This window comes from Eretmochelys imbricata, chromosome 16 (assembly GCF_965152235.1).
Source record: "Eretmochelys imbricata isolate rEreImb1 chromosome 16, rEreImb1.hap1, whole genome shotgun sequence".
Taxonomy (NCBI): Eukaryota; Metazoa; Chordata; order Testudines; family Cheloniidae; genus Eretmochelys; species Eretmochelys imbricata.
Window position 1 is genome coordinate 18,402,682 of NC_135587.1, and position 25,423 is coordinate 18,428,104.

Consider the following 25,423-nt stretch of genomic DNA (forward strand, 5'->3'; position numbering starts at 1 on the left):
GTGCCCGTCGCCCGTGGGGCAGGGAGAGCCGGGGGGTGCCCGTCGCCCGTGGGGCAGAGGGCGCCGGGGGGTGCCTGTTGCCCGTGGGGCAGGGAGAGAGGTGGGGTGCCCATTGCCCATGGGGCAGAGGGCACTGAGGGTGCCTGTTGCCCTCGGAGGAGCAGGACCTGGAGGGTGCCTGTTGCCCAGGGGAGCTGGGGGTTGCACAGTGAGGCAGCTCTGAGGTGTTTTTGTGCCCAGGTTCCCCCCTGTTTATCAATGCCTGTTTCCCCCACGTAGGTGCTGGAGCAGCTGGAGCCCGGGGCTCTGGGCACAATGCTGGCGGTGGAGTTAAAAACGGTGAAAGAAGGTGCTGGGAGGAAATATGTGCTGAAGCAGGTGAGAACTTGGTTGCCATGACAGCGAGATGCAGCTCTCTAGTGCATCTCCCTAGGCCCATTCGCCTGAGAGCAACGCAGCCCAGCACACCAGCCGTCACAGACACTGGGTCTGATTTGGCTTATACTTTGAATGATGACACTGTCTTGAACTGCAGTTCAAGCACCCAGCAGATCCAAGCACCCAGCAGTAGATGTTAGGGTTGCAGTGTATAGTTACTGATGATATTTACAAATTGGGTGTAAATCTCATTCTCCTGGTGGGGTTACTTACGTGATGCTCGGTGTCATAAAGCTTGGCCACCTCTGTATTATATTCTCATCCATGTCTTTTGTTATATTGTTATCTTTGTCTTTTGTTTGTTTGGTACAGGTTGAATGCATTGATGAACAACAAGCAAATAATGCCCTGAAGGAGGTAGTGATGCAGTCTTTTTTTTACTAGTCTCGTTCAGAAGGAGCAGGGTCTTCTCTTAAACAGTAAAAAATCCTTTATCAGCAATAATTTGAAACTATAAATAGCCCTACCTGATTTGGGCCTTGACTTACCCATAAACTGAACTGTCCTGTCCTCCCTCCTTGTGGGGTCCCAAAGCCTGGGCTCCAGCCTGAGCCTGAATCTACACAACTGCTTTATAGTCCAGCAGCCTAAGCCCCAGGAGCCTGAGTAGCTGACATGGGCCAGGCGTGGGTATTTTATTGTAGTGTAAATACAACAACTCAGTTCAGCCTATGAATTCTTATTAACAATCCTTAGGCTTGAACAAAGAAGAGGAGGACTTGTGGCACCGTAGAGACTAACAAATTTATTAGAGCATAAGCTTTCGTGGGCTACAACCCACTTCATCGGATGCACAGAATGGAACATATAGTAAGAAGATCTCTCTCTATATATATACATACAGAGGAGGTGGACTTGAATGTTTGGGTTCAAGTGGCCAGCTGTTCTCAATGGATGGCCCTCACTTCAGAGCCTGTATTTGTTTACCTTTAGGGCACAGTGCAAAGCCCATCTGTTTGTTTGGTCACTAGGTGGAAGGATGGAGAGTGGTCTGTTGATAGTCCTGTTTACATTAATGACTCAATTTCTACATAGTACATGTTATTTTAATGTTGTGTTGATTTTTGTGCCCATGGATCTAGAAATTTCTTGATGGGAATGTCTTCACTGGCCTTTTCCTTCTATGGTAACCTGCGTTGTGCATACTTCCTTCAGTATTTAATAAATAAGACATAATAATAAGTCAGCAATATTGCTAATATCCTAATTACTGTTCCACCAGAACACAAATATTCACAACAGAATGTGTCTAGTGTCACTGCTGGTGTTCACTGCACCTAGCACCTGCTGTTCGCAATGAGTGGGAACGTTTAAAACCAATTGATATGTAGTTGTGGTCAGAAAGTAATTAAAATTGCCTATTCTATATCAGTCCCCTGTGTGTATTCAGAATTAGATCTGCTGACTTTACTGACCAAAGTTTGAGCCAAATTGTCTGTTGGTGTAGTTCTATTAAAGTAAAAGAAGTTATGCTAGCTGGGAATTTGGCCCTTTGTTTTTACTCCTTTTTACTCCAGTTAGCTCTATAGTGCCATGAGCACAGCTCTGGGAGAGTGAGCTGAATTCTGTTCCAGCTCATACATCAACAACAGAATTTTTAAGCAAGTTCCAATTTTAGGATCTTTACCTTGAGACTTTACCTCGTGGCTAGGTTTAGAGAGGAGGACACTTCGTGCATTTTAGTTACACCTGCAATTCACAGTTGACTCAGCGTTACTGCAGATGATGGGTGTACGAGAAATAACTCACCTTGACTTTCAAATTCCAGGGTGAGTTTGCAAGGCTGGCTGTTAGGAAACAATCTTTTTACTTGTGAACTGATCCTTTGCGAGATGACAAATGTTGAACCCCACTATGCTATTTGTACAGAGTTATATTTAGAGTAGAGCTTCACTTAAGAACCATATTTCACTTCTCTTGGCACTCCTTCGATTGCAAATGTGAAATAGAACTGAAAAAGAACTGGACCTGGCTGCTTTAACAGGGACATGGCATGCATGACAGTCAGATATCTGCCCTTTGTGTTCTGTGTTTTGAAGACATTTTCTTAATCCAGGAGAAAGAAGCATGTGGATTGTTGTAGCTCACTCCGAGTAAACTCTTTGGGTTTCATTTGCTGTCTTTCCAACAGGCAATGGATCTGCTGAAACTTCAGCATTCAAACATCTGCATTTACAAAGAATTGTTTATCACCTGGGATAATAAGGTGAGAATGAAGTGCTGTCTGTTAGAGAGGAGTGCACAAACTGGCATGTCAAAGTTTCTGTAGCTAGGTAAGGGGACACTTAAGGTTTCTGGGCCTGTGACTGAGCCACCTTCTGTGAAGGCAGCTCTGAATTACACTACCATTGGGGCAGCACAACATGGCTGTGTTGCAGCCCAGGATCTGTATGCAGTGTCTTCCCCTTTGCTTCCATACCCAACAGATATACAGTTTTTAAGCTGCTGCAGTTCCTTGCATGTCTGAATAAAGCACCTTAAAAACTGGCCCATAAAGAAGCCAGGAGGCCAGAGCTATTTCTTTGTGGACACGATCTTGCACTCTACTTGGGCCTAAATCCCATTGAATTCAGTAGCATTTACTGTTTGCTCATATGTTTTCAAAGGTACTTGTTCCTGTTAGAAGCAGATGTTTTATGTTTTAAGTAGACAAAAGTAAATATTGACTTTTTTGTGGGAGACAAATAATCCCATCTCATACTTCCATGGTGTGCACCAAATCTATTTGCAAGGCCCAATGGCCCAGCTGCTAATTTGTATCTTTGTTGCTGCATATGTCATTATCTATAAGTGACTGAATAATGTTGACCTAATCTCTGTTGCAGATTTCATCTCTATTTCTTTGTCTGGTGATGCAGCACTCAAGCCAAGGAGACCTTTCATCTCTGATCAAGGCAAAAAGGAAGAAGCGAGAGAAAGTAGAAGATATGGTAAAAAATTACAGAAAAAGCATCTTATTGAAATGCAAAGGAATCTCACTGCCTTAACTTTTTTCACCACCTTCTGTCCTTTCCCAGCTGCTCCCCAGAGACATCAAAGTATAGTATTTATTGCTTAAAGCAGGAGACCAGGACTTAAAACTTCTGAATTCTCTTCCCAGCTCTGCCACTGAGTCATTGTACAATCACAATAATAATACTTAGCACTTATATAATTTTGTACTCCCAGGCAACTTAGCCTTTCTGTGCCTTAGTTTACTCTTCTGAAAAATGGAGCTAATAATAATGCCTAATTCACAGGGGTGATGTTAATTGATCTGCAGGTTAATTGATCTGCAGAAAGTGAAAGGAGTATAGTATTCCCACTTGGACTGGAGCCTGTATCAAACTAAGCAGCCTTCGTGTTCTTAGACATGGCTTATTTCACCATGTAGTTATTCTTCATGTACTACATTTTCATGTATATTTCTGTCCATAGGTAATTCAGAAGTTCCTGGGGCAGATGGTGGATGCTTTGTTTTATATACACAAACAAAATGTTTTTCACAGGTAAATAGAAATTCCAGCCTCTTTGACTGCTCGACCTTTGCTGGTTTGCAACTGAATTATTACTTCAGCGCAACTATTCACTTGAGAAGCAAGACATTGTACATTTTGATGGTAGGGTGGGGAGTTTCAGAGATAAGATGGAGTGTCAAAATGAGTTTACAGCAGAGAGAGATGATTAGTAGATCTACTGTATGAGTGTTAATCAGTGCTCTTCTCCTTCCTCCACCATTTTTCCCCCTCAGTGGTGTTTGACTTCAGAGACAGTAGTCTGAGTGTGAATTTATTGATTAAAGCAGGGGAGTGGAAGTTATACTCCTGGATTATATTTCTGCATCTGATCGTTGTGTGACTTTAGGCAAGTCATTTAATTCATATGTTCTCCCCGGATTTATCCATCCACAAAATGAGTATAACTTAACTCTTGAATGTTCACGATCCTATAGTTAATGAAATACTGGAATATTGACTCTTCATTCACATTCATATTACAGTCTATAATCCTGCATAAAATTTGGCAAATGAGCTGTGCCTAAGAGAATGAACAAACTTAACAGGAATAAGAGAGGAAAAAAGACTAGTTCATGCTCAGTATTCAGAAAAAGTTGAGGCTTCCAGTGTCAATTTTTAAAGCTTTTTGCCTTATTCACAGTAAAAAAGGAAAATAAATGTATTTTATTTCATTATCATTTGTAACTTAAAAACAAAGCCCATCTTCTTTGTGTAAAAGGTCTCAGAGATAAGGAGCCTGTAGCTATACAAGATTACGCTCTGATTTAACATGTTGATAAAAACCATTTCTCTGTATTGCAGAAACCTCAAACCGTCTAACATCCTTTTAACTGATGAAGTATCCTTCATGCTTTGCGATTTTGGTGTAGAAACTCTTATGACTGATGAAATGAAATGGAAGATAAGAGTGGAAGAAGGTAGCTATTTAATTTTAATATTTTAGTATTTTTTTTAAAGAGATTCAATCTGTGTTTTTTAACAATTTAATTCTATTACAAAATAAAGAAGGAAAACACCTTTTTTTGGCCTATTACATTTTATTTCTTCTAAGCAGCAAGCAAGATCATTGTAAAAGATCAAGAATTAAATAGATTGATTGTGATATGAAAACTTTCACACTTACTGTACATAATTGGTCTGAATCTTGCTCAGCAGTGATAAAAAATAATCGTTACCATCTGATGGCAGTTTTGTGGTACATTTAAAATGAGTTTGGAGGTTGTCTGTCCAGTTCCAAGTGGACAGATGCTCACATCAAACAAACCACTGCACAGTTAGAAAAATAGATCTTTTAATATTTTGAGAGTCATGAGATGACTCTAAGCTAAACTGGATTTGTAAGACTATTTGCAATAATATATAGGAAGTTAGATCTTGGAGAATTGTCATTAATTGTAGTGCGGTTCTTCTTAGAATCTTCTATGGAATATCACCAGTAAAAATCTGACTCACTGTAGAATCTTTCTGACTGAATTGTACTTTGATGTGAAACCGCTATCTGCAGGTCACACCCATACAAGCAAAGCAAAACATTACACAGTGTCAAAACCATTACTGATCTGACATTTATTTCAACAGATCCTGACTCTAAATCCTGCATGTCCCCTGAAGCACTCTGCTTTTCCTTTAGTGAGAAGTCTGACATCTGGTCTTTAGGATGTATTCTACTAGACATGATGACCTGCTTCTTTCTGAATGTATGTACTATTGAGAGTGCCACGAACATTTCACTGGGAATATCATGTGTCAAAAAACCCCAAGAGATCCACAAAGTGAATACATACAGATTCTACCAATATTCTGCTGTTTACAGGTGAAAGAGACAAATTCATTACTGCGGAATATTAGAAAGGACACCAGTAGTCTTGAGAGAGTTCTGACGTTAATGCAGAAAAAGAATAAAGATACTCAGCCTTTGTCTCCAATTTTACTTATGATGTTACAGATTCAGCCCAGTATGAGACCCTCAGCAAAGTGAGTTCTGGACATTTTCCCCTGTTCTGTTCTGTTTTTTGCTTTTTCCCCCCATCTGCTGTAAGAGGGAGTGTTCTTCAGTGTTTACATTAGGGGACTGAGCCAGAGCTCCTAGGTTCTATCCCTGTCTTTGCAACTGGCTCGCTGTGCTATCTTGCTGTAAAAAAGTCACTTCACCTATCAGTGCTTTGGTTTCCCCATCTTTGAAATGAGTGTTCCAGTGTACACTGACCAGAGATTCTGTGATCAGAGTGGATAGTTGGTTTTGTTGGGGAATTATGTTATAAAACAATTTTATAAAAAGTTATAGACAATCTTTTGGATGCTGGGCTGTAGTCTGTATACAGTTTGCATTCTCAGAAAATATCCGCATTGCCTAAGGTTTTATTTTTATATGAGAATCTCAAAGCTCTTTACAAATATTAATTAATTAAGCCTCAGAGCACATCATGAGATTGGTTAGTGTTATGTCAACTTTCCAGGTAGGTAAAATGAGGCACAAGGGTTAACTGACTTGCCCACAGTCACAAAATCAGTGAAAGAGTCAAGATCAGAATTTAGTAGTCCTGACAACCAGAACCCTATTTTACTCACTAATTAACACTTCCACTTCCAACCAAACACACCAAAATCAACAGGAAAACTTTGTTGACTTCCTTTCTCTCTCCTTTTCTAGGGATCTGGTTGATATTCCACATGTTATGGAATGTTTGGCTCTTGCTGGTTCCTCTTTATCAAAACAGGAAAAAACCTTGCCTTCAGCAATTGTAGATGTGCTCCTTGAAGGGGGAATTGGAAGTGTTTTAGGTAATCAGGAAAATAAGTTGCCTTTGAGATACTGACATTTGTTTCCTATTGAAATGCTATGTGTGTTCCATTTAGGATGTATTATACTACAGAAATGAATGAGTGCATGGCTACCCATTGTACCTGAAATGAAATGCATCACTGTTTTGGACAAGAATCTCTGTGTTACCAGTCTTATAACTTCATAAGAGTAGTAGCTCTTATCTAATGTTCTGTCTGAATAGGGTGAGAGAGTGTTATTAAAAGAATTTTTGTCAGACTGTTCTGAAGTTCCTGGGAGCTCCTCACTCTGATTGCATTCTAGTTTACGGCAGTTAAACCTATTAAGATATTCCGTTAGAATGCATTATTGGCTAAAGAGAAAAAGCTGCTCCTTTAAAGCATTTTGTTTACTTATATATCTTTACATTTTATTATTAACATGATTTCATATTGGAGTGTTTTTAAAGAATATAAATTATATTTAAGCTACAAACTCTCAAAGAATTTTATGAGACAACAACATGATAAGGTTTGTGGTGGCTCCTAAATATATCCAGCAAGATAGATCTTATGCACATTTTCTTCTTAAAAAATCCAAACAAAATGTAACTTGTAGAGGGTTGCCATGTTCAATAATAAATATTTCTAGTTTCTAAAGCTTAGCAGCTCCATAAACCTGCTAGAGCCGTAGTTTTTTCCCTCCTGAGATTTTCAGCATCACAGAGAAGACTGACTGAAGAAAATGTTACATATATATGAGATCAGATTCACAGTTGGTGGAATCAGCATAGCTCCATTGGCTTTAAAAATGGCCTCTACCAATTGACGTTATCTGGGGATCTGGCCCTTAGCTTGGGTTAAGGGTGGGGATGGAATTAGCTTTAGTTGTGAAAAATCTGCTCTGCACAAGATAAAAAGTGTGTGTAAAACCACTAAAGCCTTTTTAGTTCAGTCTACAATTCCCCCAAACAGGAAATGCCATGTGCGTAGGTGGGGAAAAAATCTGACTATTTTTTGTTCATATATCAACACACCTACTATTTTGAGTGAGATTTGCAATTTTAAAATGTTTTACACTTTCTTTCAGTTCCTTTGTTAACTGAGTCTCAAGCTGAATTTCTTTCAATTATGTGAATTCACAGGCTAGGCACAGAATAGGAAAACAATAACATTATGAATGTATCCTGTAAATATTTGTGTAAAATGACTTAGCAGAAACTTCTGATGTCTTGTTTTATGCAGAATTTATGGAGACTTACTGGGACATAGAGCAGGCTCAAGCAAAAGCCATAAAGCGCCTTGCCAGCTTACTAGATGAAAATGGTATGGATCAGTATTTCAGCATTTTGTTTTACTATGTTCTTGCTCACTGCTTTTACTCTGAAAATAGTGGGAAAACATATTGCATAATAGTACATTAGCCTGTTGGAAAACTGGGTTCAAATTCTGCCATTGGCTACAAGTGAAAATGAGGTTGATTGCTCCCAACTTATTTTCCACTAGTGCACGTGTGGAAAAAACCCACAAACTGGCACAATTAGTGATCTCACTCTGTTTGGGAAAAGCTTGGTTTGAAATAGTTGGACAGGATTGGAGTGCACTGGCAGAGCTGTGTTTGGAGCAGGACCAAAGATGCTGTACGTCAGGGCTGGTGTGTGTGTTGTCAGACACCTGTGGGGTCCCAGGACTGTAATAACAGGGAGTGGTGCAGGTTGGCATTTTAGTGCTTTGGCAGAGCTGTGTGTTGGAAGGTTACATAGCTTCTCCCTTCATTATGCCTAGCTCTCTGCGGTGCTATTAGACTAATGCTTTTATGAACTCTAAATTCACTCTGTTAAACAAATTCCATTAATAGTACTCTTATTTCAAACTATTATCACTTTTAATACTGGCATTGACCTTTAATATTAAAAAATAGAGATGTTTAAGATCTGGGTAGATATTAATGTATAGTGATTTAATGCTCTAAGAATGTAAGCAATAAGGGGAAAGAACATGGTGTTTTCCTGTCATCTGCCAATATCTGTGAAGCATTTCAAGTGAAAAGTGACTTTTCCCATTGAAATAATGTGACTCAGTGATAAATAACAGTTTGAATTAGGCATGAATAGAACCTTGCTAGCAGTGATATAAGCAGAATTTGTTACAATAGATAATTACATCTCTGAGCAGGGCTGTCCCTAGGGGGGTGCAGGGTCCAGGACATAGGTGCCGAGTTTCTAATCTGCTGGAGGGGTGCTCCCCCACAGCTCCGCCCAGGCCATGCCCCCACTCCACCCCTTCCCCCAAGGCCCCGCCTCTTCCTGCTCTGCCTCTCCGCTGCCGAGTTCCTTCCCCTCCTCTGAGCGCGCTGTGCCCTTGCTCCTCTCCTTTCCCCTTGTGTGCCTCCTGATGCTGCAAAACATCTGATCCGCAGCAGGTGGTAGGCACAAAGAGGGAGGGGGAGGCGCTGATTGGCAGGGCTCACCAGTGAGCAGCAGGCGCTGGGGGAAGGGGGAGGTTCTCATAGGGGGGCTCCTCCTTGCTCGTCTGCCGGCCTGCTTGCTGCTCGCCTCCTCACCCCGCTCGCCCGCCCGCCCACATCACCCCCCTGCCCACCTCCTCCTGAAGAGCAGGGTCCCCCACAGTGCAGGGCCTGGGGCGGTCGCCCCGATTTGCTGTACCCAAGGGATGGCTCTGTCTCTGAGAATGCTTAGAATGGGTTCCAAGAGGACATCTAAGTTCCCTTGGACAATTTTCCCTTTTACCACCGTGTTTTGTGGGTTTGTTGCTCCCCTTTGGAATAGCTAATGCTGCTCAAAGACTTGCTAGGACTGAGAAACCTAATGAAGTAATCTCCCCCCAGAGTCTGAAAAGCATACTATCTCAGTACTGCCACACCAGAATACTAGCCCATATCACTTAGAACAGCGGCTCTCAACCTTTCCAGACTACTGTATCCCTTTCAGGAATCTGATTTGTCTTGTGTACCCCCAAGTTTCACCTCACTTAAAAACTACTTGCTTACACAATCAGGCGTAAAAATACGAAAGTGTCACAACACACTATTTCTGAAACAGTGCTTCCTTTCTCATTTTTACAATATAATTATAAAATCAATTGGAATAAAAATATTTTACTTACATTTCAGTGTATAGGATATAGAGTGGTATATAATTCTCTGTATGGAATTTTAGTTTGTAGTGACTTCGCTAGTGCCTTTTATGTAGCCGATTGTAAAACTAGGCAAATATCTTGATGAACTGATGTACCCCTTGGAAGACCTCTGCGTGCCCCCAGGCGTTTGTGTATTCCTGGTTGAGAACCACAGACTTAGAATGTAGCCAGCCAAGAACTGCAATGCTATTTCCTAGGAAGAAGATGGCTACAACTAACTTGAACAAAATGGAAGATTTTGGCGGCTTTTGTTTTTAATACAGAGAAGGTGCCCACGAGACTACTGGTATCAGTGTGTAATGCTCCGTCTTGATACGCACAGCTTTTCTTTCAGATCAAGAACATTGTTTAACCATCTCTGCCTTACCATGTCATGCAACCTGTCCTAAAGCTAGGAACTCCATGTTGTATTGAAGGTGGGAAGCATATAAACCAGCTATGTTGTTCATAGTGTTATTAAATGTTGACTTTAACAATTCTTTTCTTCATAGCTTTTATGTATTTGCTAGAACTTCTGGATCCTGTCACTTGTGCAATGAGGACTCATATAGATTCTCTAGAGCTACAATTAGGTGGCTGCAGATTACTGCTTGACATTATTGGCCAAGGTACAGTAATGAGGTTCCGTACTAAACACTGAGTAACTTGTTACATGTAGTAAACAAGATTTGAAATAGATTTGGTGACAATTAATATTCATACTAAGATATTAAGGGGTAAATTTATAGTTACATGGGAATTTAGCCACCTTTAATGGGAGTCCAGATTCTCTAGCGTGGGTGGTTTAATTTAAGTCAGAGTGATGTAAATCAGCAAGCAAGAAACCTTGATTTAATCTTGTTTTGCATTTGTATTTTTAGTAGTTTTTCTAAAGGAAGGATGATTCTTATTAGCTGGTATCATTAAAACTTCTTTATTTGCAACTAAATACAGCCTTTCTATTAAATTTGGTATTTCCGTTTGCTCACCAGGAGGATACCCTATATCTATACATATTTATTTAAACAGACATTTATTCAGATTCTTGCTTTTTATTTTTTTATGATAGAAAATAATGAATGATACATTTCTCATTTACTAGATTATTTTGTTTACTCATTATATGTGTCAAGCTGCATTTGGATGGAAATTAGAATGCAGTTAAAATGAACAAAAACAGCATTTTAAATTTGTTTTTTATTAGTTAAATAAAACTACGTTAACGGTGCTGCATATGTAAGAAAAAAAGAAAGTTTCTCAAAACATGTTTTGCATTTAAAACTAACTGATTTATTAAATAGAGGAAGTATTAGCTGTAGCTAGTGAATTGATGGAGTGTTTTTGATCACCATGGGCTAGATTTTGAAATCCCTGTGAATTAGGCACCTAACCTGTTCAGGTACTTTTGGAAAACCCACAAGGTGCCTATCTGCACTTCTGTGTGCCTAAAGGCCTTTGAAAATCTGGCCCTACGTCCTTCAAGTTTTTAGAATTAGTAGATCTCATCCTCTCCCACCTGTTGGAAGAGGAAATGAGATTTCTTGCTTTTTCATCTCCCAGTTGGTCTCAATTTTAAATGAACTAGTCCAAATGCAGAAAATATTCCCCGGCACCTGCTTGGTAAACTGAAACCACCATTTGGAGAAATGTAAATACCAGCATTTGCAGCAGTGTAAAGACTGCAAATAATAGAGATTCTTAATGCAGCACATGACATTGTAACATATTTATAAAGCTTGTGTTGAGACCACAAAAGTTAAAGCCCCCCCCCAATTCTGTATCTAATTAAAAAAGCAGCACCCCTTTAACTTGTTTACATTTGAGGAGGCCTTATTGATGAAGCAAATTACTTTTTATTTATTTTAATAAATGTTGACTTTTAAAGAACAAAAGCTTTTGTAAAAAATTTTTCCCAAGTCCTGCATGCAGATTTTTACTAAAGTTTATAAACAAGTGATGTGGTTCAGTGCTATGGTTAAATTCTCAGAATATGCTTGCAAAACATGCTACTGAATGGGCAAAATGGGTAATTGCTCATGTTCGCAGTTTGCAATCTGTTAATGATCAGTTTCCAATTGTGCTTTCTGCATATGATTTAGGGGCATATTTTTGACAATATAGCCCTGGTATCTAACAAAATTTCTGTATAAGATGCAGTATGATTAACTCCAGGAGCAACCCATAGGTTTAAAGTTGCCTCTGAATAAAAACAAATGTTCTGTGCAAAAATAATGTAATTAACTAGACCGTATCTCCTTTTCGTTCTTCTTTTACCTGTCCTCATTTTTGTGAAATAATTTCCCACAGGAACGTGAAAATTGCAGAAAATGAGACAAAAAGAGCAGCTTGATTTCAGGAAGAGAGGGGGAAAAATAACAGTATAGTCTATGCTAAGTCAACAAGTGATGCTTGCTTCATGGTATACCTATGCTGAGAGCAGAAAGATCAGACTTTAATGAAAGCTGCTGAAGCCTCCTCATGCTGTTCCATGTTTTGCTTTTGACAGCCCTACAACAGAATGTGGAGGTGGAGATGCTAGTTGGTGAGGAAGGAATCAATTCTCTGTTAAAGACAATGAGGACATATTCTGAAAATGAAGAACTGCTCTCAGTGATCTGCACTTTACTAATGATGATTTCAGCCAGTGGTGGGTCCTCTGATCCTTTCATATGGACATATTCTTGTTGTTTATCCATCTTTATCTGTTGGATTAGATACATAATGGAGAACTCCGTGACTTAGCCTAGCTATGTTGCTGTACATAGGGTATTTTTCCATCTCGAAAGCATTAGTCAGCCAGTTCTATTTGCAAGTCAGCTGGGAGCATAAGGTACATTATATTCGGACTAAGTGGTTTGAGACTGGATGTATTAAAGAGGTGGTGCGCTCAGGTTTGGTTGGCTATCAAGTGATTCTTATTACTTTACACAGATAGTAACACTGGGGAAAGCTAGGGCATGAAACCTGGGTTCCATTGCTGCCCCACCAGCACCTAAGATTAAGTTAGGGGTATTTTTAGTAAAAGTCACAGTCAGGTCACTGGCCGTGACTTTTTGGTTATTGCCTGTGACCTGTCCGAGACTTTTACTAAAAATACCCATGACTAAATCATAGCCTTAATTATGATGGTATTCGGTTGATTTTTGTGAAGGATTAGGGGAAGGATTCATCAATGCAAAAGGAACCTGTCCAAAAAAGATTTGAAACTGACCAAGAATATTTTACATTATTGTATGCAGTGTAGTCGTAGCTGTGTTGGTCCGAGGAAATTAGAGAGACAAGGTAGGTGAGATAATTTTTATTGGACCAACTTCTGTTGGTGAGAGAGACAAGCTTTCGAGCCACGTGGAGCTCTTCTTCAGATCAGAGAAGAGGCCTGAGAGACTCAAAGAAGAGTGATGTGTGGTTCAAAAGCTTGTCTCTCTCACCAACAGAAGTTGGTCCAATAAAAGATATTACCTCACCTCACTTGTCTCAAAAATATTTTAAGTATTTTATTTCAACTTATAAAAAATATAAAAAGGCAGCTGTCTAAGATTCTTGGCACCTTTGACCTAAATTACCTAAGTTATGGTTCAAAATGAATTCTTAACTCTGGAGTTGACTAGGTTGGTTGGATTGCTAGACTGACTTGAATGGCAGTGATTGGTGCCCTCTCAATAACTCTTTTTTTTTTCTTCCATGAAGCTCAAAACTATAATGGGAAGAGAAGCTCAAATTGAAAAGGTTCTGGAAAGGCCAGTCACCACAAGTATAGTCTGTGTGCATGTGGTTCTCATTAAGAATCCAGTACATTTCTTTTGCTCATTTTCATATTGTCCTTTATCATATTATGTTACTCCCTTCTTTCATGACTCCTTCTGATTTAAATTTGTTGTTAGTGGTGGCAGTGGCAATATAATTATAATATGTCCTTTTCTGTGCTTATTAGAAATGGCTGCAGAAGCCCTGAGGAAAGCTGGGGTCATCACAGATGTTCTGTCAATTATAAGCAATTTTCCTCAGAACAGACAGATCTGCCTCTCTTGCTCTGGTATTCTTTGGAGCTTGGCTGTGAATGGTAAGTAGAACACAGCAGATACTGTGCTTAGCTGGGTTTAGAGATTCTTGTAGCTTGGGGATGAATCTTTTTACTGACTTCTCCCAACTTTGGGTACAGTGGGGTGTTAGAGAAAAGAATGTGGGTGAGAGCTTTGCTTGAATAGCATTAGGAGATCCATCGTTGAATGAGCTATGGGGCAACACACACTGAAGATCAGTGCAAACGTCTCAATATCCCTAGTGGTGATAAGGACCCAATTTATAAATGTTTCTGTGGAAGGCTGAGGTGCGTGCTGTTTATAAACATTCAGAAATGAAAAGTGGGTTATGTGGCTACGGGTTCCATCACATAATGTGGTGTGTTGTGATAAGAAGAGGAAATGGAGTATAATCAGCATATTGGATTGATTTAAGAAACAAGCCTAGCAAGTGCAGGTGAATTAGATGATACATTGGTAGAGAGGGGGAATTGTCTTTGAAATAAGTAGCTTTTTTAATAACCCCACAACACACCCTAGCTGCCTCAGGAAGAGATTTGTGTAAAAAACCTCCAGCCTTGCATTTCTATCCTACAGTCCTGTCAGAAACAGGATCAGGCTCACTCTTGAATAGAAACCCCCAAGGAACACCAGCAGGTGGCATTCCTTCTGAGTCAGTGCTGAATTGATGCCACAGCATTGCATTACGCTGCTGCTGGAAGATCCCCTTTTGCACTAGACCTAAATCTGAGGCCCTGACCACGGGTGGTGATTAGATTCCATGACGCTTCTTGAAAGAGCAGGGATGTGTTATTCTCATTGTCAAGGTCAAAAAAACAAAACAAATGTGCGGAATTGTATTCTGCACGTATAATTTCCCACTGCAGGTTCAACTTGATATTTTTCTCTGTGTGATCTGTTAGGTATCATTCCTGAGTGCCATGTTCCACCCACAGATGGCTGCATTTTAGGTTTGGGTGAAGCAATTCCTGTATATAGTCTGCATGTTAGATTAAGCTTGTAAAACTTTTGCAGATGAAAACAGCTGGAATCATGCAAGTGTCAAAGTCAGATTCAGGACTCACATAATTTGTCAGACCCCACTCTGTTTATTAGCAAAGCGCTTTGCTAATGCACCCAGATGTAAGCCCCTCTCTGAGGTTCAAGATAACTTATTTATACAGCTAAGCCAAAGCCAATTTAAAATAAGAGACAAAAGAAAGCAGAAACTGACTAATATACATACATATCTTATTTGCATACTGACGTTTACCAATCTCCTAGCTCAGTAGGAGCTCTAAGTTAATTAGTTTGAGGACCCATTGTCTCACACTCCTTAATGTTTCTCTTCCTGACAACTATATTTCAACAAACCCTTCAAGTAGCATTTCTTTAATGAATTATAATTTCAATATACTTAATTCTACTTTCACAATCCCTCCTTTTGGTCAAGCTACGCAATGACCAACAATGACTGGGTTCCACATATCAGTCGTTCTTTATCTCTTTGTTCATCAGTGATATTTAAAATAATCAAATTAGCACTCTGGTTTGGGGCAGCTATCTGTGTAGCATGCCTGACACAATTTTGGATACAACAGGAAAGTAACTGAAAACATACAAAAATTATTAGGATTCCAAACAGGAGAGTTAGGGCTCCCTGAAACAACCAGTTTCCTATGCCAGAGAAATTGAAAAGGTTACCTAGCCACTTCCATAAAGAACTTGGCTCTTCGTGGGGAAGATATGCGATTTGTTCTAAGTGGCTAGCACGATCTATTACCTCATTGGTGTTGTCTGGTATATACACACAGCAGTCTTTTCCAGTGAGAGCACAAGTCCCTCCTTTTGCTGCCAGCACTATGTCCAATGCCTGACGGTTTTGGAGGGCCATCTGTTGGATTGCCCCTGTTTCTTTGGCCAGGGCTCTTAAACTTTCTCCGGTTTCATTTGCCATTATTTCAACTACTGTTTGTAACCTTAGGAGCCGTTTTGCATGGTGTATTACTCTCCCTAATGGTATTAAGGAACTGCCAATGGCTGCTTCCCAGGTTAAGGGGCTTATGTTATTTACATACCATTGGGCATCTGTTAAGTCCCTTCTTTTTCGCCTGAAATTGCGGAGGCGTTCTTGAGGGAAGGTTCCTAGCACTCAGAATTGTGGGAAGAGTCGGGCGGGATAACAGATTCCTGACCAATTAGCTGGTAGTGCGGTATAAGCTCTGGTCCCACACACCCAGTGATGGCCTATTAAGGCCAGGAAGGTTCGGTTGCACCCATTTGTCATATAGGTGTTTGCAAAAGAGGAGTAGTATCCCCCAAAGGGTACAGGGTAATTCTCCTTAGGAGGAGTAGTGTTATTTGCATGACATTGAAAGTTTGTATTATTTTCACTAAGGTTACTGTAGGGAGAACATGAGATTGATTTCTCTGTTTGATCCCAGGTTGAGAAAAAATTCATATCTCCATACCCGGCCCGCCACTTTTTAGTTTTGTTTGAATAATCCCATACACCATTGGCCACAATATGCTGAAGGCAACGGCTTTTCCCCAGATCCAGCCCTGTCCCATTACACACCCAACACCAATGACCATTTCCCTCCACCACACTTATCCATTTAGATGTGTTTATTCCCACCGCTTCCCAAGTGTCATTGCTGTTCCATATTTTGTTAAACAGACGAGGCCCTCCAGTGAGGTCTGGGGACTTGAGTGGGATAGCCAGACACCAGTTTGAGAGTGGGCTGGGATGTGGCTGCAGACTCAGCAATTAGAAATATTAAGGGTCTGAGCTATCCACACCTGCTGCTGGATAAAAGAATTGTCATCGTGGTCTCCCCAGACCGTAAGATACCAGCAGCCGAGGAACAGGCAGAGGCGCATGTTGGAGGCAAGGCTTTTCTGGTTCTGACAACCTTAACTGAGGGAACCGCAGTCACGGTTTTACGCCCACAGGCAGTAGGCGCTAGGCTCACTACTGCCTTTTTTTTTTTTGTGTTTGTCGTCTGCTTCTGGCAACCCTTACGAGAGCGTAGATTGTAAGGTATTACAGACTGTTCCTCTACGTCTTCTTCTGGAGTCAAAATTGACTCTGCGTTGTCCTGAGGTGGTGATTGGTTCTCTGGGGATGGCGCCTTCTTACACTGTGAAGCATGTATCCACGCTGCGATGCCAGGTAGTTTAACAGCCATCTGTGTAGTAAGCAGTACCTGATGAGGACCCTTCCACCGGTGCTCCAAGGCGTGCTTTCGATGATGGCACCGTATGTAGACCCAATCACCTGACTCAAGGTTGTGGCAAGCATCGGAGGTGGGTTCTGTGGGCCAGGCGACTCGAACCTGTGAATGGAAGTGACTTACAGCTTGCATTAGTCCCTTGCAATACTGAAGGAGCGCACTGTGAGTCAAGTTCAAATCTGGAATGGGAGCAATGGTAGTCATAGCTCGCATAGGGCGTCCCATAACAATTTCAAAGGAACTTAATTTATGCCTTTGGGATGGAGTGGATCTCATGTCCATAAGGGGTAATGGTAAGGCTACTGGCCAGCTTAGTCCTGTAGAGTCACAAATTTTAGCAAGCTTATTCTTAAGGACACTATTTCATCTTTCAACTGCACCGGTGCCCTGTGGGTGGTAGGGACAGTGCAACAGGTGTTTGATGTGCAATATACGGTCCAGGTGTTGAACAAGTTGCCAGTAAAATGTGTACCCCGATCACTGGACAGAGTAGCAGGAATTCCCTTGGCAGGCATAATATGATTTAACAAACATTTGGCAACAGACAATGAGTCAGCCTTGCGACAAGGAAAGGATTCACTCCAACCGGAGAATAAACATACCATAACCAATATAAATTCATATTGTTGACACTTAGGCATTTGTGCAAGAACAGTGCTTGAGGCAGGCCCCGGAACCCCTGGGCCGCTTTTACAGGTTTACCTATATTATGGCTTTGGCAAATGGTACAGGCTGCACAGTGGCGGGCTGCAAAAGAACTAAAATGGGGGGGCCATCATCCTGTCTTTGTTACAGCAGAGACCATCCCCTCCTTTCCGACGTGCAAAACACCATGTAGCAGGGCGGCCAGAGATGGGTAGAGTGAAAAGGGGGCTACAAAGGCGCCAGTAGGCGAGCGCCAAAAGGAATCAGGATGTAGAGAGCAACCTTGGGCAACCCAGGATTCTCTCTCAGTTTCTGGGGCAGAGTCTTGGAGCAGGGTGAGGTCAGCGAGGGACCAGGAGGGTAAGAGGAGAGCGGAGAACAAGGGAATCAGACATTTCGACTAGGCGCACTGTAGCAGCCACAGCACGCAGGCAGCGGGGTAAGCCTTGGGCAACAGGGTCTAAAGTGGCAGAGAAATAAGCCACTGGGCGGTTCTTTTCTCCGTGCATCTGAGTGAGAACTCCAAGTGCACACCCAGATTGTTCGTGGCAGAAAAGGGTAAAAGGCTTAGAATAGTCAGGCAGCCCTAAGGCAGGGGCAGAAGCCAAACCCTGTTTGAGGGAAACAAAGGCAGAATTGGCCTCAGGGGGCCATGGCATGGGGTCAGGCACAGAGAATCAAGTGAGTTCCTGGAGAGGTTTTGCAAGGGAAGCATATCGGGGAATCCATTGTCTGCAAAATCCAGCCATGCCGAAAAACTTCCGGACCTGGCGTGGGGAGCGAGGTCGGGGAAAGCTAAGGATAGCTTGGACGTGGGTGGGAGAAAGTGCACGGGAGTCCTGGGAGAGGAGAAAGCCAAGGTATGTGACAGAAACTTGACAGAGTTGTAGTTTAGAGTGAGAAGCTTTGTGACCCTTATTTGCTAGGGCAGTAAGGAGCACTAAAGAGTCAGTTTCAGAGGCAGACAATGAAGGGGAACAGAGGAGTAGATCATCTACATATTGGACTAGTGTGGACCTGGACGGGAAAACAAGGTCAGCAAGGTCTCGAGCTAATGCTTGGGAAAAATATGACGGGCTTTCAGTATACCCCTGGGGCAGTGTGGTCCATGTGTACTGTTGCCCCTTGTAAGAAAAGGCAAACAGGAACTGGAAGTCAGGGTGAACCGGGACAGAAAAGAAAGCAGAGCACAAATCAACAACAGTAAAATGAGTTGCATCTGGTGGGATAGAAGCCAGAATCTTTGAGAGAGGCAAGTTTTGATTCTGTCCACCTATCACTTGCCTCGTCCCACCACTGCATGAAACAATCAACCTCTCCTTTTGCCAATTTAGTTTTAGGTTGGCCGAGTTTGTCTTTTAAGACGTCTACTCGGTCTTTGTCCCGAGATCCTAACAGTGGCCACTGAATTTTGGGATTCTCCTGAATTAGCCCTTTGCATTTCCATACACATCTTCCCCCCCGCCCGCAAAGGTCAGCCTTTTGAAGCCATCCCCCACCTATGTCATGAGGTTTTCTGTTCATTAAAACACAACAATGCTAGCAACAAGACCAACACCACAGACAAACAACACAAAACATAGATCCATGGTATTCTGAGTTATTCTTCTGCTGGCGCCAGCTTGCTTGTAGAGTCTAAAAACAAAAGAAACAATTTCCACCCCCCTGGTGGGGCAGATTATTGCTTAATAATAATACCACTTTCTTTTACAAATTTCCTTGCTAATTGCAGGAAAAACAGAAGAATTACCTCCAGGCTGTACTTATTTTGTTCTATAGTCAGGCTAGTGAATTACCCCACTCACTGGTCATTTATGAAATTCATGAGGTGGTGTACCTCAGTTTCCCCTCTTGTGCAACAGACCATGTTTGCAATAGTTTCTCTTCTGTACCAAGCTTTAAGTTTATTCTCAGGTAATAGCTGAGACACAGCTTCAGATTTTAGCACTATATACACACAGAAAATTCTCTTTTGCCTAACATCTCTTGCACTGTGATTACTCTTTTACACAACTGTACCCCGATTACACTTCCATCTTGTACAACTAGACACAACCAGGAGCAGCCAAGTTAAGTTCCAATAAAAACCCCTTACATCCTTTAGTGATTTTGATTACATTACCCAATAGTCAAATAATTTTGATCAGATTCTCTCTCTGCCTGCTGCCTGCAGCAGTCCCTTATAGACCATTTCTGTGGGAAAAGGGCCCATTTTCCCTCAGAATAGCTGTAAAGGCTTCTGGGGACAGAAGCGTAGTGGTGGTAGTAGCCACTCTACCTGACCCCCTTAGCCTAGACCATTTTTCCAGAGATTTACAGGAGTCCGGACTCTTCCTAAAATACATAAACTGAGCCGGCATTCCTTTAGGGAACAGTCCCAACTTAGACGTCTGGTTACCCATACAGGAGGACTTTACACGCCAATCACACAAGAAGGAAAGTCGGGTTCGTCAGAGCCATGCCTGGTGCAACACACAAAAGGAGCCCACAGGCTACTGCCTCAGTCGCCCTTGCTTTCACACCAAGGGTTTTACCCATGGTGCAGTGCGGCTGCGATTGTGCAGATTTCACTCACTCAGACCATGGGGACAGGAACCCTTTGGTCAGCCGATCCCCGGACGGAGACGGCGCCCAGACTCAAACACACCACAGGGAGGATGGATAGACACAGAGACAAGACAGTCCTCAGTCCGGACAAAACACAGAAATAATTACCTGACCAGATTCCTGATGTCAGATCCCGGGATCCCTACCAGAACAGAGTGGGAACCAACAGGTTCGATGGCGTAGACTTCACTGTGGTCATGCACCCTTCCGTTCTGGTGGAGGACCGCTCGGGCCAAATGCCCAGGTGCCAGCTTGCCACGGCCGTCCTAAGAACAGTCAGGAGTCACACAGCCCCAGAGAAGACGGTTGCCAACTCGGTGGAACCTCAAAATTGTCAAAGTCAGATTCAGGACTCACATAATTTGTCAGACCACTCTGTTTATCAGCAAAGAGCTTTGCTAATGCACCCAGATGTGAGCCCCTCTCTGAGGTTCAAGATAACTTATTTATACAGCTAAGCCAAAGCCAATTTAAAATAAGAGACAAAAGAAAGCAGAAACTGACTAATATACATACATATCTTATTTGCATACTAACGTTTACCAATCTCCTAGCTCAGTAGGAGCTCTAAGTTAATTAGTTTGAGGACCCATTGTCTCACACTCCTTAATGTTTCTCTTCCTGACAACTATATTTCAACAAACCCTTCAAGTAGCATTTCTTTAATGAATTATAATTTCAATATAATTCATTCTACTTTTACACAAGATTATTTTACTAACATAAAGAAGAGCTGATGGAAGGAATCTAGAGCATGATCAAATAAGTAATCAATAGTGTGTTTTTATACAGAAAACATAACTTCTGTGATACCTTTATGCAGTAAGATGATGTTTGCCTGCAGTTTAATCTGCTCACTGCGTTAATGTTTGAGTTAACAAACTCTGCTTGCTATATTGGCATTTGGCTTTTCTTCCTAATTCAGAAAGTAACATGGGACAAGCATCACTAAAAAATGCTGTCCAGATTATCACTGGAGTCCTCCAAGAACACCGTGAGAATGGAGAGGTGGTTGAGTCGGCTTGCTCTGCCCTCTGGGTTCTGACACTTCAGGGTGAGTTTTCATACTTGCTATGCCTTATGCACAGCAGGGGTTAGTCTGACCAAATCACGCACAGCAGTTATTTAAGTAGTAATTAAAATGAACGTTGAAGAAGTGAATCCTCTATAAGTTACCTTGGCGCAATACAACCTGCTGTACTTTAGCTGGCAACATAGTTACCCTCCTAACTGAACCAGCACCCCCTAGTTCATCTCTTTCTGACAACCTCAGACGAAGTTTAATTTTGTAATAACTCTTAGCTAGGTTAAGTAAATACTGCTATCAGGTACTACAGTGATGAGCATGGTTTAAGAACCTCTGTAGAATAGATTGTCACCTCTTAGTTGTCTTCTCTCACAACTAAAGAATCTCAGGTTTGTTACTCTCTTTCCAATGTAAAACCACCCAGTACAGTATTAGTGCTGTGGAGACTATTACAAGGAAAGGTGTTTAACATGAATGTTGTCAGTGCCCTGGGAAGAACACAAGTTAAAAATAGAAGCATTATCTATATATCACTATACCTGTACATTAAAAGGAACATCTTTGCAGTATGAGTCCGATACTAGTGCTCCTTTGGAATCACTTTATAGATGAAAACATCCTTGCAGCATTTTCATGCTACCCTTTCTCCTTTTTCACCTCTACCATTCAATCCCCTTATTATGGCCACCATCTTTCTAGCCACTGCATTCTTTCCTCCCCAACCCCTACTAGTAGAGGATGTTGTTTTTGCAGCATTCCTACCCTCTGCTGATCTGGGGTGTAAAAGGCTGTAACCAGGAATTGAACCTGGAGCTTCACCTAGCAGATGGCTCATAACTGTCTCTGAGCCCCTGGACCAACTCACAATGCTCAGATATTCTATTAGTCTGTATTATAGTAAAATAGGCCTAACAGGGCTTACGTTTTAGTTTTGGTGCATGGTAAAGGAATCCTTGTAGAAGCTTGAGGCAGAAGCTGAAAGCACTGATGGATATTTCACTGGTTATTTTTGCAGGCTGCTTAACTGAAAACCAGTATGAACCAACAACTCTGCTTCTGTTGGATGCTCTCAGGATGAACCCAGAAAGACCAGTGCTGGTGAAGAATACGTGCTTGGCATTGGCAAGCCTCCTAAGGATACCTGGTAACAGTCCAGAAAGGTGTTTTTAACAATGGCAAGTGGGCATCAGAGGCAAACAACACTGTAAAGACCAAAGGTTCCCAGTGGGGTTGGGAGGGGCATCTGCCCTCCTGTATCAGTCCTCTCCTTTTGTCGGAGAAAAACATTCAACCTGTCAGAGAAAAACATTCACACAAGAAAACTGGATTAACCCCTCCTGCCCAAGAACAGAAGCATGAATGTCAGAGGGAACTGGTGGATCAGCAGAGGGAGGGGGACCCTGTTGTAAGCTCTCTCAGTGTTTAAAATACTTCCTTGTGTTGAGGTTGTTCTAGTGTGTAAAACTGATACAGCTCAAGGACGGTTAATGAAAAATGAACAAAGGGTATGTGGGACATAAAGAGAAGTTTTGTCCTGCAGGAAAGTGTCAGCTGCTTACACAGTCCTACACATTATCTGAAGGTGCTTCAGAATAGTCTTCCAAGGCAGGAAATCTGCCGCGGCCTAGTAGAACTTGTGTCCTTCTCTTTCAGAGTTATCTGCTTTCAGACTTATAGTAACAGATACAAAGGGCAGCGGAATAAGCCTGATCAAAGACTCCTATCACTTTCACTGTGATGATCCAGAAGTGGTGGAGAACATCTGTATGCTGATTAATGAGATGGTTCAATATGGTAAGGTCTTGTTCTTTCGTGTCTTTGCACAGTCCTTTTTGTTCAGACAATGCATAAAATCATAACAGCAACCAAGAATAATTCTACACTGTCAGTGAGCACAGTAACTGGAAATTACTGCTTGCAGTCCCCAGCAAGACTACAATACTGTACAATAAGGTATCGCTCAGCTTCTGTGGTATGAAACCTGAAATATGTTTTCAGATTCAGGTTAGGAGCTGTTATGAAACTAGTAATTGCACATCTGCGGTTGCTTCTCCCCAGATCGTTCACCATGGAAGCGTAAATAGTAAAGCAGGAAAGGCAATACATTGCAGTTTGAATAAGAACATCTAGATCAGCATAGAGCCTTGTTTGTCTTATGAAAGACAGGAGAGAGGAAGGAAACAAAATTTCAGGTGTGGCCTGCCTCAGAAATAATGCACTGGGCTCATTTTTCTCCCACAAGAGTTAACATCTGACCCTTCCATTGAAACTGCTCTTGCCTACTAGTATTGCTTTGTGTGTGTGTACAGTTTTAACTAGACAGTAAGTTCCTCAGGGCAGAGACGTTCTCATGATGTGTTTAAACAGTACCCAGTGCAATGGGGCCCCAATCTTTGTCATAGCCTGTGCACTCTACTGCAGTGCGAGTAATTAATACACAGAGGCAGAGCTCCAGGCCTCTCAGTTTCTGTGCTTGCATATCAATTGTATTAACATGAATGCTCATTAGCAACTTATAGATGCTGAAGGAATTTTTCAATTGTCCCTTACTTGATTTACTTTAATTTCCATCTAACCTTATCCCACTCTTCCTCGTGGCAGTAATACTTTAATCATGCACCTGAGGTTACAATAAACTCAATGTTTGTTTCAAACTTCTTTAGGTCAGTCTTGTTTCCTAACATAAGGGCCTTTCCCTCCCCTAGCTCCTTTGGCCATTGTCAGGTGAGAGCTATGGAAGGTGAAATACTATTCCAAGCGTTATTACAGTAACTAAGATAGATTCCCCTGTTCCTTTTCATTAGATGACATAGTGCTAGAGATGATCTCCCAGAACATGAAGGAGCTGCTGACTGAAATGAGAGTCAAGTTTACATCCAGTATGGTAGGTGGCGGTCACTGTGGTAACAAAGAGCATGCTCCGTCTATTTGCACAAATGGTTTTATTTCTTGGCTATGGCTTGCACAAACATCAACCATCTGGAGTAGTTTGTGGCATCCATCTTACCCAGAGGAAGATACAGTGCAGGAACTTGTGGGGGTAGGGGCTTCGTGTGGACTCAGTGTGCAGGGTATTTCGGAGGCATGGGGACTCAGAATATTTCTAAGTGTACTAAAAAAATAAGCAGGGGGAGCATAGTTTATCAAACTTCATGCTGAAAATCCTCTTAAATTGATTAAATATAAGTTTGACATTATTCCAACTTCATCCAGCATTAGCCTGCATATATTTTTTATTACGTTTTTATACCAGAAATACAGGTTAAAGTATATAGGAACAAGACAGCTATATTACAAAGCAGAGAGGAATTTATTGATCTATTAAATAACCCTAAAAACCCAAGCCACTTAATTGTGTGGGTTTGCCCTCTCAGAGAATTATATTAAATTAATTAAACAGCAAAATAATTCCCACCTTTGTTTTTCCAACACTAGAGTGACCTACACTCTTAAACCACCAAGTTATTAACCTAGAGTACTTTGCCATCAAGCATGCAGCAGTTATTAAAAAAAAAAAAAAAACCCAACCAAAACAGACAGAGCCTCCACCCTTACTCTTCTGTTAGTCATGAATTTAATTTGCTCACATTTCTCTTCCTCCAGAATGTTTGCCTCATAGGCCATAGTACAAAGTAATTACTTTCCACAATGTTTCTCTTGCTATCATTACCCTTTCCATTTCAAAACAAAACAAAACATTCCATATGTGAAATACCACTGAAAAAACAATAATGATTTTATTACAAACCCCAAGAGAGGTCCTTCCCTCTCCCTTTTTCTCTTCCTCTAATCAAGGCTTTTTACATGCTAGATATTGCTCCGTGTACTTATATACATTGTGTAACATGACAATTATTGCTAAATATTTAGAGCAGATTCCTGATTACCTTTTAGCTTTTCTTTAGTTTTAGACAGTTTATGTAAATTTTATAGTCTTACGAGCCAATTCTGCAATCTTTGCTCACCATTGTAGTACAAAGGAATTACGGGTGAGAGTAAAGTTTCTGAATTCGGCCACACATTTGCTAAAAGTAAGTTATTGTAGACCCAAAAATG

The 25,423-nt window shown here is 41.4% G+C and overlaps 1 protein-coding gene across 2 annotated transcripts in view; it reads left to right on the forward strand.

The window, feature by feature from the left end:
* The window catches only part of STKLD1 (serine/threonine kinase like domain containing 1), a 31,824-nt gene that overhangs the window by 380 nt on the left and 6,021 nt on the right, over positions 1-25,423 (forward strand). For both annotated transcript variants that reach the window (XM_077835876.1, XM_077835875.1), the window contains exons 2-18: positions 280-378; positions 751-795; positions 2,570-2,644; positions 3,264-3,368; positions 3,856-3,926; positions 4,737-4,852; positions 5,514-5,632; positions 5,749-5,909; positions 6,586-6,716; positions 7,941-8,021; positions 10,346-10,462; positions 12,340-12,480; positions 13,765-13,893; positions 21,266-21,394; positions 22,383-22,511; positions 23,021-23,161; positions 24,172-24,251. In XM_077835876.1, the coding sequence (XP_077692002.1) occupies positions 280-378; positions 751-795; positions 2,570-2,644; positions 3,264-3,368; positions 3,856-3,926; positions 4,737-4,852; positions 5,514-5,632; positions 5,749-5,909; positions 6,586-6,716; positions 7,941-8,021; positions 10,346-10,462; positions 12,340-12,480; positions 13,765-13,893; positions 21,266-21,394; positions 22,383-22,511; positions 23,021-23,161; positions 24,172-24,251 (1,869 nt within the window). The remainder of the gene's footprint in view (positions 1-279; positions 379-750; positions 796-2,569; positions 2,645-3,263; positions 3,369-3,855; positions 3,927-4,736; positions 4,853-5,513; positions 5,633-5,748; positions 5,910-6,585; positions 6,717-7,940; positions 8,022-10,345; positions 10,463-12,339; positions 12,481-13,764; positions 13,894-21,265; positions 21,395-22,382; positions 22,512-23,020; positions 23,162-24,171; positions 24,252-25,423) is intronic.